The following is a 15,902-nucleotide window of genomic DNA, read 5'->3' on the forward strand; positions in this document are numbered from 1 at the left end:
ACTGTGGAAATTTCTGTGGAACTATTTCTGAACATGAGCCTGGGGCTGTAGGCATACATCATAAGCAGGTGTCGACCGTGTTTGTGTAATTACTCACTGCCAGAAGGGGGAGACAAAAGTTATGCACTCCAGCTTTAACTTTAACAGCGACGATAAAATGATAAAAAACTGTTATAGGAAAACCTATTAAATTAAAGTCGTCATATTCAATGGGTTCCCTACCATCTTGATCTCCCAGTTGACGTTCCACTGTTTCATGTTGCTGAAGCGCCAGGTCTTGATAGCATCTCCAGTGCTGGCATCCATCCGGATCAAACGGTTGTAAGTGATGCCGATCAGCTCCTCTCGCTTTCCACCCTGGAACCTGAAGAAGAGAATCCACTGTGAAATTGAAGTGTGTGGATCAAATTACAATATGAGTCACTGTCAGCACATACAACTAAGAGAGTGGGTGATGGAGATATTACTGATACTTACTTGGCAAGAAAATGAGTGATTCCAAACTCAGGCAGGGACTGCCACGCCTGGATAAAGCGCATCTTGGCCTCAATGAGACTCATCTGGGCCACATTCTGGTGGGCTTCTAGGATCCGCGCTGAAATCTGATAGATACCCAATCACACACATTACACACGTGACTTTTCAGTATGTTCCCACCATTTGAGTCACGACAAACACTAACATTCCCCACAGTAAACAAATGCATCCCATCACCACACTTCAACCATCTGATGCACCCCAATCCACACACACACCCAATGCGTAAACAAGCTGTGGCTAACTCCATAAAGCCACCAATACACACAGTGTCAGCCAATAACCAGAGAGCTGTCACAGTAAAAGTCTACTTCACACAGCTACAAAATAGACAGACAAACAAATATAAACCTATGAGCCCCCTGAGGAGCCAGACTACGGTTAATGAGCCAAGGGAAGCTTTCAATCTGTGTGAGTGTGCATGCATGTGTGTATTCCCCTACTGTCCCTAAATCCTTTTTAGGGCTGCAGCCCAACATTTCATCAACTAATTCAACTGGAAGAGCAGATGAGGATTCTGTCATCTCTGCCTGTATACTTACTGCTGACCAGTTTCTAAAGCATGCTTAAGAGTTATGACTGCGCTTTGACTACCGTCACCACAGGTTTCAGTTCATGTGAATGCAGTATGAAAATCAGGTAAGAGAAACTTGGAAATTTTCTGGAAAAAAAGTAATCCATCACAATGAACTTCATTTTGCAAACCTCCCACATGTTACAGTCAGCTACTGATTAGCATTGCATTCTTGAACTACACTGGAAAAATCTAATTCGAAAGAAAACACAAAGCAAATATTGGTGCCAGGAATTAATCGATGAGGTTGATAATTTCGTTCTGAAGCAATTTAGGACTTGTCGCAGCTTCTCATAAGCATCAACACAAAAATGATAAAATAAAAAAAAAATAAATGAGCTTTAGTGTGATAGATCACTTACTTTCAGCAAGTTTCTAGTCTCTGCTTTTCATTTTATACAGACAGAAAAGTAAAAAAGAAATATTCAAAAACAAATTAAAAATTCTCTCAATCTAAAAACCTATGGTTTGCTTACATAAATGGTTGGCATCAATGTTCAGTAAAATAAATAGACCATGCAGGTGTTTTTGCATGTTTTAGCCCACAACACAATGCAGATGCCCCAATGCATCAATAGAATTATGTGTCATTTGCATGTCTTATGGCACCCTGAAAACATTAGAGCTAATGACAAGTAAGAAACAAAAACTAATACGACGGATTCTATCTATTCTACTGTGACTATCAGCCACTATGACATGTTATACAGCTGCACTACTGTTGGTTAGGTGACGTAACCCGGACACAAAAAAGTGTTCAGAGTTTATACAATCATGCACATACATGTATCTAAGGCTTAAAAGGCACCCAGTGGACAGATAACTCAACTTACCAAGTCCCTGATATAGCCTGGCTGAAGATGGGAGGTGGGGATGGGAGAAGGACATAGAGGAATGAAGGAGATGCATACAAGGAGAGAAAAGAAAGAAAGATTGGACAAAGAGAACAAGCAAGTAAGATCAATGTCGAGGGAGGAAAGATCCAAAACAATAAAGTAGCAGTAATAAAAGAAACAAAGTGGGGAGAGGGGCTGTGGAGTCTGGGGGTCATGCAGTATTCAGCCACAAGAGGGACAGAGAGTACAGCAGCAGTCAGACACTGTGTAATTTATAAAAGAGGCAGGTTACACAATATTTGTGTGGTTTCACATTAAGGAAGTGGTCATTGGAACTGTACATTTCAGGTCTAGATAATGTCTGTTTATTCTTAAGACTTTCACAATGGGGCATTAAAATAAAATCACACAACTTCTCTGTAATTCCCCTTTCATCCACAAGATGGCAGTATGTACCAAGCAGCACCACAATGTAGGAGTGCCATGTATCCATACTCCTGGACTTTATTATTGTGCCTTATATGTTTGTTTTCCCTTATGTAAATGTATTGATTTGGTCAGAGATCACACTGGTCCAAGTAATCTAAAAATTCCTGTGTGAATCTGCTGGGACCTGCAGTACGGAAGTCTCTCACAACAGGAAGTCTAGTTTAAGGGAGATGGGGAGGGGTCGCAGCTGACTGAGAGCTGGGCTTTTCCCATACAGTTTTCCCGCGCAGCATTCCCAGGCACGGCTCATTTCCTGATGCCCCACGCCCACTACACGATTACACATGTGTGTGAGTGCACGGGTACACACACACACACACACACACACACACACACACACACACACACATACTGTACATATACTCTTTCATGTTGTGCCTGGGGATACCCCCTATCAGACTGGGACTGTGAGTGAGACTGGAGGCGGACCAGAAAGAACCACAGCCCCAGACAGACGCACACCTCGCCTGGCTAATAGTCCTAAAAAATCTTAGTCCTGCCCCCTGTTCAAGCTAGCCTCTTTTCCAGGCAATGTATTATGCCATGGCGGGGGTTTTCACTTCTAAAAAAAACCTAAAACATGATACTAGAGTTTTCTGTCCATATTCTAAAGAAAATGGGTCAGTGGACTGTGATCTCATAGCAGCTCATGATTTTAAATAAGATAAAACAACAATGATGTTAGCATTTAATAACTACAGCTCCCATGAGGTTTTGATAACATGCATATGGTTCATGGCAGCTGTAGGTCTTAAATGCTAGCAAAGTAATTATCGTTTCACCTTGATTAAAATTATGAGCTGCTAAAATATCACTGTCCAGCACATTCAGAGTCTTTTAGTGTATTACATGTTAAGGTAATGTTTTCTAGGAAAACTAATGAAAGAAACCTTCTATAGCAAAGTACAGTATATAGAGATCCAAACACTAGTGGAAACTAACCAAGAAGTGGACCAGGACTTCTCTCTCTTTCAGACCAACACACTGACACGATGACATGGGTTAAACCCACAGGCTGGCTGGTCTGAATGGGTCGACATGCATCACGTGACCTGGCTTTGTGACCCTTTTTCTTCACTTGAACGTGGATTGGTCACTCCTTGGGCACAGACTTTTCTATTACAGATGGTGAATTAATTCCTTGTTATTGACCCCAACTATATTTAAGGGATTTCCTGACTAGCCTAAAAATGGGAGAAAGTGAGACATGCAGAGAAAGAGAGAACTGAAACTTTATTTAGTACTTCCGTAATTTTGGGTTAATTCTAATTTTAGCAGTGCTGTGTGGGGAACTACAGTTATGGAACAGTGACCAGAGATGAACCTGTGACAGCAGTCCCATATAAATGGGTAAAGCATGAGTTCAGAAGAACCACTCCATACTCGTGTTTCCTGTGTTAAAGGAATATAAAAGAGACAAGCCCGTGGCTCACTACAAGAACTTTTAAAGGGCCTGCACCATACAGACTCAACAAGCCATGCTGACACACATTTACAGGAATGAATCTATCTTTCTGTCTACCTCTCTCTCTAGACATCAAGTATATTTCAGGCTATGGCCCAGACCATTTCTGAGTCATCACTTACTGTACCAGCACCCTCCCAACATCCCTTCAACCCCCTAGCAATATTCCACTTCTGTACTACAACAAAACCAGATTGAGTGAGTAAGCTATGGGAGGCAACCCCCCCACCCATCCCCAACTAACACAGCTATGGCAGCCATGTACAGCTGTTCCATTGTACAAACACCAGCCTGTTGCTTACATGCAAATCAGCTAGGCACAGTGTGGACTTTTCCTAACGCTTACAAGAAAATTAATTCATTCTTAGTGCTTAAATTTTACACCTGGTTATTGAGATGTTTGCTGGTGGCGTACTACTGTCGCTTAGAGGTGATTAATGTCTAGACAAATATATTCTGATTTCTCGCCAATGTTACCAGATTAACTGAACACCTACAAGTCCAGTGTCTGACATCTCCACCCTTTTGTCTACAAACACAAAGGCTGAGAGCAGAAAAAGTATCCATAACAGTCTGACATGAGAAACTCGACTGCACACATGTTGAGTGGTTTGGACGTCTGCTGTCCTGGTTTCCCCTCGGACAGAGGGGGGTGGGGAGAAGGAACAGAGGGAAGAGGAGGAGAGTAAAGGAGGGGGAGTAGAGCGAGGCTACATTCCGATGCAAGACAAGCCTGATGCCAGGAGGCGCCCATCTGGGAAGCATCAGATGCTGCTCCATCTAACTCCACAACCGACTCAAACAACTCCCACAAAATACACATTAGACCAGATATTTACCGTCCTTATTCTGTCTCTTTGTAACTACACACTTTACCTTCCATGCTGTAACTACAGCCTACAGAGCATTCAGAGGTTATATGTTTAACCTCCATACAGAGAGACAGCCTGCATGGCCTACCTGCTTGTTCCTGTACTTCTTTAGATAGCGTGGGGACACCAGGCATTCTGGGTTGATATCGGTGGTGATTGGCTCAATGAACTGTGGGTCAGGGTTCATGTGTTGCATCTTGAGGAAGGACAGAATGTTCTGGACCTCCAGGTTGTAAGAGCTGTCGGCCATGGTCTTCCCTTTGGAGGCCAAGCGACATGCAGCCATCCAGTGGGCGTACTGTTTCTCCTGAAGAAGAAAGTCAAACGCTGATAATTTAAAACCTGTCAAAGGACAAGAAATGATGATAAATGGTGCACTAGCTTCAGTCTTACCATGTCACACCGAAGCCAGATCTCATTCATGCCATCAGCCACAGGGATTAGCAACTTGATGTTGAATTTCTGACCCGAAATGTTAACATCTGGAGTTACCTCACAACCTACACATGGAGGCCAAAGTGCAGAGAGGAAGAAGAGGTCAAAGGTCACACCCATTCTTTAGACATACAACCAAAAATAACCTACTTGCAGCAAAAATAAAGTATTACATTCTTGCATGGGCATGAAATGACATATTCTCTGTGTTTGCACCTCTAAGATTCATTTGGTGAGCAGGTGTCCCATGTGCCTCCTCTTTACTCTTGTAACAGGAAATTGTGATATCCTTGAATGTGCACCAGTACTGCTTATAGCCCTTCAGTGTCAGTTTCTTGGGTCTGGAAAATATATAACAGACAGAGGGAGACATGTCAGACTTCAGATGGAAAAAAACACCCATTTTCTTTATTAGTGGTCAAGAGGGATAGTGGGGGAGGGGAGAGCATAAGTGAGTACAAAGGAGAGAGGAGAAAAAGACAGAGAGCCTTTCCAAGTGCAAAGTCAGCAAGGTGAATAGGAAAGGAGCCAGCATTGGAACTGAACATTAGTGGAAAACCATTAATGAACCCCCCCACACACACGGTTTATACATTTTATGAGACAACCACCCCAGGGCCACCTGCCTGTCAGCAAAGGCTTAAAGCCAAAAATATGGTTAAAACAAATACGCTTGGTCCAACTGTAATCACTTCGAAAAGCTAAACTGAAAGCTCAGCCTGCAAATGTCCTTTGGCAAACAATGCAGCCTATTACACTGATGCAAACCAGGCAACGGTTCTCTTATTTAGCCAGAAAATGTTATTTCCTGGTTCTCTGATAGACTCAACATCTTTTGGACAAATGCAATCTTTGCACGCACTCATGCACAGTTGTTAGTGTTTTTGATAACAGTGAAAGTGCATGTGGTCTTGTGGGATCAGGTAGCTCTGGATGCGGACTTACTTGAAGACTTTGACATAGTCTGCTAGCTCAGGAATAGATGTGATGTCACCCTAGGAGGAAGGGAAAAACCTATTGTCAGTATAAACCTGGAAGATTTTAATATAAAAGAATAAGAACATGGTTAAACACAACCAAAACAATGACCTCAGGCTCAACCGTGTACAATGTCACTGCTCAGTAGTGTATGCTAAAGACAACAGTTCTTGTGCAATTTTTCAAAGCTCAGTTTCCTCTGATAAGCTGTATAAACTTATCAAGTTCTTAAGGCGGGGCTGCTGTAATAATGGACACATATTTTCACCCTAACCATGTAACATACAGCCTTTGTTGGATTTGTTTAAGTGTCACATATCTCACACCCCCAGTCCTTTGTCAGACGCAGGCCTCATAAATAACAATGTGAAATGTTGCACTTCCAGTGAAATCCATTGTGATTTCCCCTCCCCTGGGTCAGTGTACAGTGTCTATGTAGGTTTCCGCTCCTGTTTAATACCACCGATGAAAGGAGACTTCCTCAGAATACAGTAGAGAAACAAAGGACCAAACAGCCGCTACAATTGGGAAAATAAATTCACATAATGAATGTCCAAAAAACTTGGACAAGCCCAGTGCATGTAACTCACAACCAAAACGTATTTCCTGTAGTGAATGTGCAGTGTTGTCATACCAGTGTGTTGGACGTCTTCCCTCCCTCCAAAGTAATCTCCAGGTCTGACAGGGCTGCATCCACCTCATCCACCTCCTTCTCACTGTTATTCATGTGGTTGTCTGAAGACATGATTGACAGCTTGTTGATGTGGTACTGAGGAAAAGAAAGATAGTCCCAGTTAGGACCATAATATTTCCAGACTGTTAATATTTGCACCATAAAACTTAAATATGTCACAGTATGGTATAAGACAACTACATGAAATATGTGGGACAAGTGACTGTATTGTTCTATAATTTTCATGGTCTAGAAATCATCAAATTAATTATCTTTATGTTTCTAGACTTCTCATTCCTGCATATGAACCAGTTACATACAGAAATATGGAGTGGAACTAAGTTGAATGAACATGATTTATGTAGGGAAATAAAAAAACCAAGAGTTTACTAACGTGCTGACCTGAATCTTTTCTTTTATTTCAAATCGAATTCAACTGGACTCCTTTTTTATTTGTTGCTCCCCCAATATTGTTAATGATTGATAAAATTTTAATCCGTTTACGGCTTCTGAAGGGGGGGGGACAGAAAATGTTTGAGAACCACGGTTTTAGATGCACATGTACAATATGCACTTCAGAGGTTTAGGAGAACAGGCTAGTTGGAGTCTGTGCTGCTGTGGACAAGGTTTCAAAGTCTTATCCTCACAGCACTGTTAAAACCTACAATCTTCCAGGTACAGTATGTTTCTATCCACCAGATTAATTGAAGCCTTCCTGGTGAAAAACAATAGATTGACTTAAAGTAAAAGGAGAGGGGAGTTGGAGATAGACTTTGCTAGCAATTGTTAGCTGTTCCAACACCTTCGTCAACAGTTTTGCTGCTATGTGTGCTACCAGTGCATAAACCCTCCAACTTTGGCTTATAAAAGTGAATTGGTCTGTGATTATTGCCACATAAATACTTTAAGATGTGTTGGCATTTATGCTAGCAAGTGCTGCCAGTATGCACCTTTGAGTTTACCAGTGATGAAACAATGACTTTTATCGTCATGAGATGAAGAGACTAGTTTCAGGATGAGGAGAGGATGAAGTGATTGGTGATGATGATTTACTGAGAGAAATAAGTGGTACAGTTTGGACTGTGTGTTCTCAGCACATCTTCGAACTGATAATATTTTACTGGGAACATAAAGCCAATAGGATTGGATAAGAGACTGTGTTTTTGTACAGTAAAACTGGAAACACCATTTCATCAGGATGGGGCCATTACTGAAAACTTGACCGTGTTTCCCTCTTAGTGTGAGTCACAGACACTAAATACACCTTGTTGACAAATGGTATTTATAATGTCAACCCATCACCAACCCCCCACCAATATATGAATGAACAGCTGTCGAGAGAGTGAGAGATACAGAGGCAGAGTTTTAGAGATAGATAAGAGAGGCTTTAGCCAGCTAAGGTTACAGAATGTCGGACAAAGGGCTCGCCATGACACTCCATTCCTCCGCTTCTTACACTCAGACAGTCTTTTAAAAACTGCACCACTAGGGTTTTTTTTCTTTCTTGTTTGTGTACATGAGTGGCTAAGCACATGTGTTTATCTGCTGAGGTACAAAGTATAACCTGTGCCCCAAGTCGATGACTATGAGGTCGGTCACTGTTCTTGACTCCTGATTACCTCATTTCTATGTACTGCCAAAGTAAAACATCCAGGTGATAGCTTGCTAACACAAGCCAGCAACATAGTGGATGTGGACAGTCATCGGTCTTTATTTAGACCCTGTGTATCCACTCTCACCAGTGAAAACCTGAGCTCATACTACCCAGCTGAAACATAGTAGCAGCTACCAAAGTGCTAACAGACAGGTAGCGACAGAGTAGCCGCCAGTCTAAAACACCCAACTCGGATTAGCATCTCTCTCAGGATAAGTAACAAGAACCAGTTAAGTGTAATTATAACCAGTCTGATGAAACGCACCTAACACCTCAGAGTGTGAGAGGGCTTTTAGAGGAATGAGAGCAGGTCTATGAGACAGTGTCTTGCTGGGCTGAAGCACTGGGCCCAAGATGCTCTATAATTACCACCGGGGGTGAGGACAGGGTGGCGTCCTCAGGTCTTGGCACCCACAGTTTATGAGAGTCAGAAATAGCAGGGGCACCACCCCCAGACCACAGGGGGCTACCTGAGGGAGCTAAAGGGGCTCACATCTGTATAACACTTCCACAGCTCCCTGTTTCTCCTCCTCCTGATCTTCCTTTACACTTGTCTCAAAAGATAAACTTGTGTGTCTGATGCTGCCAGTGGCTCTAAAGTACAGGCCAGATCAGCTCTGCATGAGTGACTGCAGCAAGTTGCCTCAAGGTTTGCAGAAAGCTAATAGCCTTGGTCTAGTATACAAACATGCTTGAACTTGAAAGCCCTTAATAATATTGAGGGAATTTAATGTTGGAAGAATATAATTCTGGGAATCTCTACAGGTTATTGTATATCAACAAGAACATTTATGAAAAATAGAATAGAATATTTCAACATATAATATTCTTTGTCATGATGACTTAGTTAAACAGAGTGAAGTACATTAATGTCTTTCAAGTTAATTGTAAATAATTATTCATATATTTTTGGTTCAAAAGCCTAATGACGCACTTTTTTCTATGAACTTTGAGTCAGAAATAAAGGGAATTGATTGATAATGAAGCATATTACCCATAAGCCCAATGAGAATATGTGTGATAATTCCACCATTAACTCATTCTGTATTAGTGTATAACTGCTAAGTTTTAGCATGCATGCTGCAGCAGAACTGGCAGCCATATGGCTCAGCTCTGGGCTGGAAGCCCATCCAATTCATTAGCTTGTGGTTGAGAAGGCAATGTGCCCATTGCCCAATGAAAAGAAGACTGCAGGTCTTCAAATTTCAGACCCTGACAAAACAATGCTGAAACAAGAAAATTAAGATCAGGCACACACACACACACACACACGCACGCACGCACACGCACACACACAGTCTCTTTACCTGCAGGGCAGCAAACATCATCATTTCCTCCTCCGTGCACTCAATTTCCTCCAGCAGGATGGCCCACTTGGCCTGTTCATAGAGCTGGTTCACTCGGATGGCATCATACTGTGGAGAAGTTTGTGTTTATTCACTGTGTGTTTGTATGCGTGTTAACCTCTGTGACAGACACTCATGCTCTCTGATAGACACAGGACACAAATAGATTTAGGTGAAGCACTACTTTGAAGTTGTATGCGGTTAATGGCATCATGACCATTGACTTTCAAATACTCTACTAAGAAGACCGATTTAGCATTGCACTCCTATAACATCGTCAGACTCAAGATGGGACAGTTTTTTAAAAAAAAGGATGAAAATAAATGCAACAGAACCAGAGTGACATCACGCAGCTCCCTTTGAGCCACAAAATGCTTTACACATGCAGTAGTACTTGCCACCTGTAAACAGACTTTGATGTGTAAAATTGGTGCAGTTCCCCTTTAAGTGGTCAGCATGTTGTCATATATTGTAAACTTTACAGGCTAAAATCCCAAAAATTATAAAAAAATTTGACCATAATCACACTCCACACATATCACACCATGACCTTGACAAATGTCCTCAGGGACTCTATTTGCAAGGTGAAATTGTACTGCTTTATATATGGGACGTACCTTAGGGTTGAGGTCAAAGAAACTGTGGTATTTAAACCTCAGCAGCAGCACCTCATTCTCCTTTACATCTTGCTCCATCAGAGACCTGGATGAGTCCAACCACCTGTACAGACAGTGAAAATAATGTCTTCTGAAACAATCTCTCTACAGCCTCTTGGAACTATTTTGATCAGCTGCACAGCCCTAAATATACTGAAATCCCACCACAGCATTTTCTGAGTATGAGCAGTTGAGCACCAAACCACCAAACCACTAAGCAAAGATCATCTCACCCTTGGTTGATTTTGGCTTTGTCCAACAGGGACTGGGGCTTGTAGAGTTTGACCAGGATGTCTGGTGAGGAGATTGGCTGACTGACAGCGAGGATGCTGGGATTGCCCTCAGAGAGGGGGCTGTCCCCAAACCAGGCAGTGGTGGGCGAAAGTGGGCTGCCATCTCTGGAGTCATAGGTGGGTGTCATAGTCTTACTGTACAATCCTGGACTGGAGTAGATGCTCCCTGAAAACACACATTCATCAGTTAGCACTCATAGTGCACTGAAATCCCAAAAATAAAATGATCATATTCATTAAATGAACAATATTACATACACAATGTTTTACATAATTGTTATCTCACACTGACACTGAGAAAATCTAATAAATACTCCCATTTCAAAGCAAAGAAGTGCACATTCACAAATACTGTACATCAACAAAAACAGCATCAGGGGATAAAGGAGTGATCACCAAAAAGCACAAACACTTGCAGCCTAGCCAGGCCAGCGGTCAACAACACCATGTGACTACCAGCCCACACTTTGCAGATGAGTGGCTTCAACATGTCCTCCTGCTGATGACGGTATTGATGTGGATCAGCATGCAGATGTTGCAGAACATGATCAGGCTCACCCACTTACTCACAGTCAAAAAACCTGCAGGAATGCACTGCACACAGCAAACTACTGCACAACTCACCACAAAGAGGAGAGGGGGAGTGCAAAGGATATGGGAGGACACATTGATTATAAGAAAAACATGTAAGGTTGGAAAAAAATCTGCTGCATCATTTTTAATCTAACTCTTCACTGAATAAGGGATCTAAATTATTTAAATGTTAAAGGGACAGTTCACCCCAAAAATACATATTTTTCCTATTACCATCCATCTAGATCGTTTTGGTGCCAAGTTTTGGAGATATCGGCCATAGAGATGTCTTTCTTTAATATAATGGAACTATATGGAACTCGGCTTGTGGTGCTCAAAGTGCCAAAAAAATACATTTGAGAAACTAAACAGCAATGTCTCTTCCCAGAAATCATGACCTGGTTACTCAAGATAATACACAGACCTTGTAGTGAGCAGTTTCATGTAGGAACTATTGGTAGAAAGTAAATAGTTCCTCCATGAACTTCTCACAACAAATCTGTAGATTTAGTAACCACATAGTCCCATTATATTCAAAAAAGGCAGACATCTCTATGGCCGATATCTCCAAAACTCTGCAACTCACACCGAAACAATCTCGATGAATCAATAGCCCTACAGCACTTTTTGATTTTGAGGTGAACTGTCCCTTTAATATACAGTGCTGTGCAAAAGTGTTTGCCCCCTTCCTGATTTCTTATTTTTTTGCATGTTTGTCACACTTAAATGTTTCAGATTCAGTTTTAAATTTTTGTCCACAGAGTATTTTCCCAAAAGTCTTGATGATCCCCAAGACTTTTGGGAAAATACTCTGGACTGACGAGACAAAAGTTGAACTTTTTGGAAGGTGTGTGTCCCATTACATCTGGCGTAAAAGTAACACCGCATTTCAGAAAAAGAACATCATACCAACAGTAAAATATGGTGGTGGTAGTGTGATGGTCTGGGGCTATTTGGCTGCTTCAGGACCTGGAAGACTTGCTGTGATAAATGGAACTATGAATTCTGCTGTCTACCAAAAACTCCTGAAGGAGAATGTCCGCCATCTGTTCGTGACCTCAAGCTGAAGCGAACTTTGGTTCTGCAGCAGGACAATGATCCAAAACACACCAGCAAGTCCACCTCTGAATGGCTGAAGAACAACAAAATGAAGACCTTGGAGTGGCCTAGTCAAAGTCCTGACCTGAATCCTATTGAGATGCTGTGGCATGACCTAAAAAAGGCAGTTCGTGCTCGAAAACCCTCCAATGTGGCTGAATTACAAAAATTCTGCAAAGATGAGTGGGCCAAAATTCCTCCACAGCGCTGTAAAAGACTCATTGCAAGTTATCGCAAACGCTTGATTGCAGTTGTTGTTGCTAAGGGTAGCCCAACCAGTTATTAGGTTTAGGGGGTAATCACTTTTTCACACAGGGCCTAGGTTTGGATTTTGTTTTCACTTAATAATAACAACAACCTTCATTTAAAAACTGCATTTTATGTTTACTTGTGTTATCTTTGACTAATATTTAAATTTGTTTGATGATCTGAAACATTTAAGTGTGACAAACATGCAAAAAAAAAAAAGAAATCAGGAAGGGGGCACTTTTGCATACCACTGTATATCTGTATAGTTTGCTTTGGTTTTTCCATTAGTTTTTAAATTAGTATGACTTTTGGCTGCAAACATAAGCAAGCCACCAAAGTGAAGTTGTTTGCGTTTCCTGTTGGCTGGCCTTGTTGGAGTATTTTTGGCCCCATAACCCCCCCATTCCCTCTCTCCCTCTGTAGGGCCTATGTCAAGAAGCAACACTGGCTAAATTGCTAAATCCCTTCTGAAATCAGGAAGTGGGCTTGGTTTGTATTTGTGAGTGTGCACGTGTATGTTTGTGTTTGTGAGCTGAGGTCATGAGAACAGGGTGCAGGCTCTGGCCACCCATCCCTTGTGGGGGAGGGTGTTATTCAGTGGTTCTTTCAAGGTTTTTCCCAAATGTTGAGTTCATGAGGTCAGGGAGAGTACACCCATCTCCCATAGGGTCTCTTGAGGAATCCAAAATATCTGGAGAGACCATGTATAAGGTGAAAACTGGCAGCCCATTAAAAACACAACTAGACCTCCTCCATCCTGTTTACTGACTCTCCAATACAGGCGAAAAGGCATAAAGAATGTTAACATGAATTGACTCCCTATTGCTCCCACACTGGGGATTCATAGAGGGCTTAGATGGATGGAGCTGGACCACCATGGACTGTTAAGACTAGAAGTAAACCATGAGAGGGTTGTCAATAAATCAAAGTGTCTCTTGTGGATTTGATTTTTACACAAAGCTTCTGTGTGGGCTATTGGTTGTATGTTGTATGTAGGATATGTAGGATTTGATTTCTGAACTTCAATAAAACGTTATAGCAAAAACATAAAAACATTTAATAATAATCAAGGGCTACAAAGTGCTCAGCTATCCTGCAAAACAGTCAGCAGGCACAGTGAGCAGGCCTGGAGTAGCTGTAAGGAAAAGTGAGCTTTGAGCTAATTTCTAATGAAAGGCAAAGCGTTTACCATGTGAGCACCCGAATCAGCTGACTTCCTCTGGAGGAGCAGTCAGGTGACTCGGCTGTTAGTCTCAAAGGTTACAGATGTCATGTGACCTCAACACTCCAGCTGTTGGGGAGGGGTGAGGAAGCAGTGCTGAAGAGTAAAGGACAGAGGAAGAGGAAAGCTTACCTTTGACAGGTCCGATGTATATTATCTCAGAGGCTAGGATGAAAAGAGAAAGAGAAAGAAAGACAGGAAAGAGGTAGAGGGAAAAAGTGGAATGGGAACAAACAATGTCAAGTGGACAGATTTAAGATACTGAAAACTCTACAAGGACAGGAGGAAATAGAAGAGAGAAGACAAAAGTAGAGAAATACAAGAGTGAGGAGATCCGTGGCATTTCCACGGGCACTGCCAACTGCCAGCCTCAGAGTGGATGACTCAGTTTACCCTCTTCGCAGAGGGAGATCACCCTGGAATGACTAGTGAGGTTCTGTCGTTTCCATCCACCCATTCATAGCCATCCAACATTGTATGACTGATTGAAAACACAGGCAAGGAGTTGGTCAACGTGACCCAGCCCTGCATGAATAAACTGCACCTCAAATATAAAGTACTGAATGTCTGATGTATGTCATTCTCCACGCTGACAGGAAAGATAATTCGATACAACAGGCATGTCAAGATGTGGTGGGCCCAGAGGAACTTGATGGACTGGCATCCTGGGCAACATCAGTCTAAGTCATGACAACAGCTGATGATTAGTAACATGGTTTTTCTAACAAAATTACCAATTCTGTGGGGCACTTGGATATGAGTGTGCAGACAGACAGGGGACACACAGTTTCCTAAATGGTAAAATGGTGGAAATTATATCTTTAAATCAATGTGTTTTCCCAGCATTGTCAATTACAAAGAAGTTATTAAAACGATGGTGAGGCAAAAGCAAAAGGCCCTTTAAAGCTAAGGTAATTTCTGGGAGAAATTTTGGGAGAAAATGATTAGTGCTGCAACTAGCGATTATTGTAATTATTGATTAATCTACAAATCTACAGAAGTTCCGAAAGTCCAAGGCAATGTCTTCAAATGTCTTGTTTTGTTTGACAAATAGGGCTGGGACGATTCATCACCGTAATCGTCGCCATCCATTACGGAAATATGTTGATTTGCATATCGTGAGTTGGCGTATCACAATGAAGTATGGCTGCACCCGGTCAAAGCATGGATTCCCCCGGAGGACAAGCTGCAGCATTAAAACCTCGCCCACAATCTCCCCTTGCTCTACCCCTCCCGTGTGGTCTACTGACAGTCGCACATGCTCTGCAGAGAAACACACACAGAGAGTGTCTCCTGTTTATGTAGGCCTACTAATGCCGTTGTTTTGTAAAAGCTTGTAAGTGCACCTGTTGGTGTCGATGTCATACGCTGCCATGTTGGTTTCGATCAATTCAATAGGCGACGTCAACAACAAGCCTCCTCATCACGTGGTTCACCTGCTGCTGTGAAAATGGAATTGTGGAATCGAGTTGTGTTTTTTGGGTGACTATAAAACATAGTGCTGACAAAGAAAGTCAACAGTGCAGACACATACTGAAGAGAGAAACAAAAAGAGGCGGGGCAAGCCTGTGTGTGTGTGCGCAGAGACCAGAGGTGTAGGTGTGTGTGTGTGTGTGGGGAAAAGAGAACTGAAGGGAAAAGCAAGGTGAGCGGATTAAAGTAGTTTGAGAGTAAACACTAAAAGAAAGGTGGTGAATTAAGTAGAATGAAAATGGTTACAAGAAATAGGCCTTACATTTGTTTGTTTTTAAGAGAAAATTATTGAATAAAATATTGAAATATTAATGAGACAAGTTTTTGATATTTATTTTGGGTAAATTAATTGTTATATTAATCAAGTAATAAAAAGAAAAACCTTTAGAATAATCGATAAAGTCATAAGATTAATCAACTAATGGAAGAAATAATTCTTAATCAATAAAAAAAAATTTGCGTTAGGTGCAGCGCTACTG

General features: G+C 41.8%; 1 protein-coding gene across 4 annotated transcripts in view; it reads right to left on the reverse strand.

Annotated features, from left to right (window-relative positions):
- The window catches only part of fermt2 (FERM domain containing kindlin 2), a 44,383-nt gene that overhangs the window by 3,248 nt on the left and 25,233 nt on the right, over positions 1-15,902 (reverse strand). The window contains exons 5-16 of one of the 4 annotated variants that reach the window (XM_044166222.1): positions 14,083-14,115; positions 10,749-10,974; positions 10,477-10,579; positions 9,821-9,928; positions 6,821-6,955; positions 6,154-6,203; positions 5,425-5,549; positions 5,167-5,273; positions 4,862-5,080; positions 1,945-1,965; positions 478-602; positions 223-364 (exon numbers count right to left, since the gene is read on the reverse strand). In XM_044166222.1, the coding sequence (XP_044022157.1) occupies positions 223-364; positions 478-602; positions 1,945-1,965; positions 4,862-5,080; positions 5,167-5,273; positions 5,425-5,549; positions 6,154-6,203; positions 6,821-6,955; positions 9,821-9,928; positions 10,477-10,579; positions 10,749-10,974; positions 14,083-14,115 (1,394 nt within the window). The remainder of the gene's footprint in view (positions 1-222; positions 365-477; positions 603-1,944; positions 1,966-4,861; positions 5,081-5,166; positions 5,274-5,424; positions 5,550-6,153; positions 6,204-6,820; positions 6,956-9,820; positions 9,929-10,476; positions 10,580-10,748; positions 10,975-14,082; positions 14,116-15,902) is intronic. The other 3 variants (XM_044166223.1, XM_044166224.1, XM_044166225.1) reach the window with 3 other exon arrangements.

This window comes from Siniperca chuatsi, linkage group LG15 (genome assembly GCF_020085105.1).
Source record: "Siniperca chuatsi isolate FFG_IHB_CAS linkage group LG15, ASM2008510v1, whole genome shotgun sequence".
NCBI classification, from domain to species: Eukaryota; Metazoa; Chordata; class Actinopteri; order Centrarchiformes; family Sinipercidae; genus Siniperca; species Siniperca chuatsi.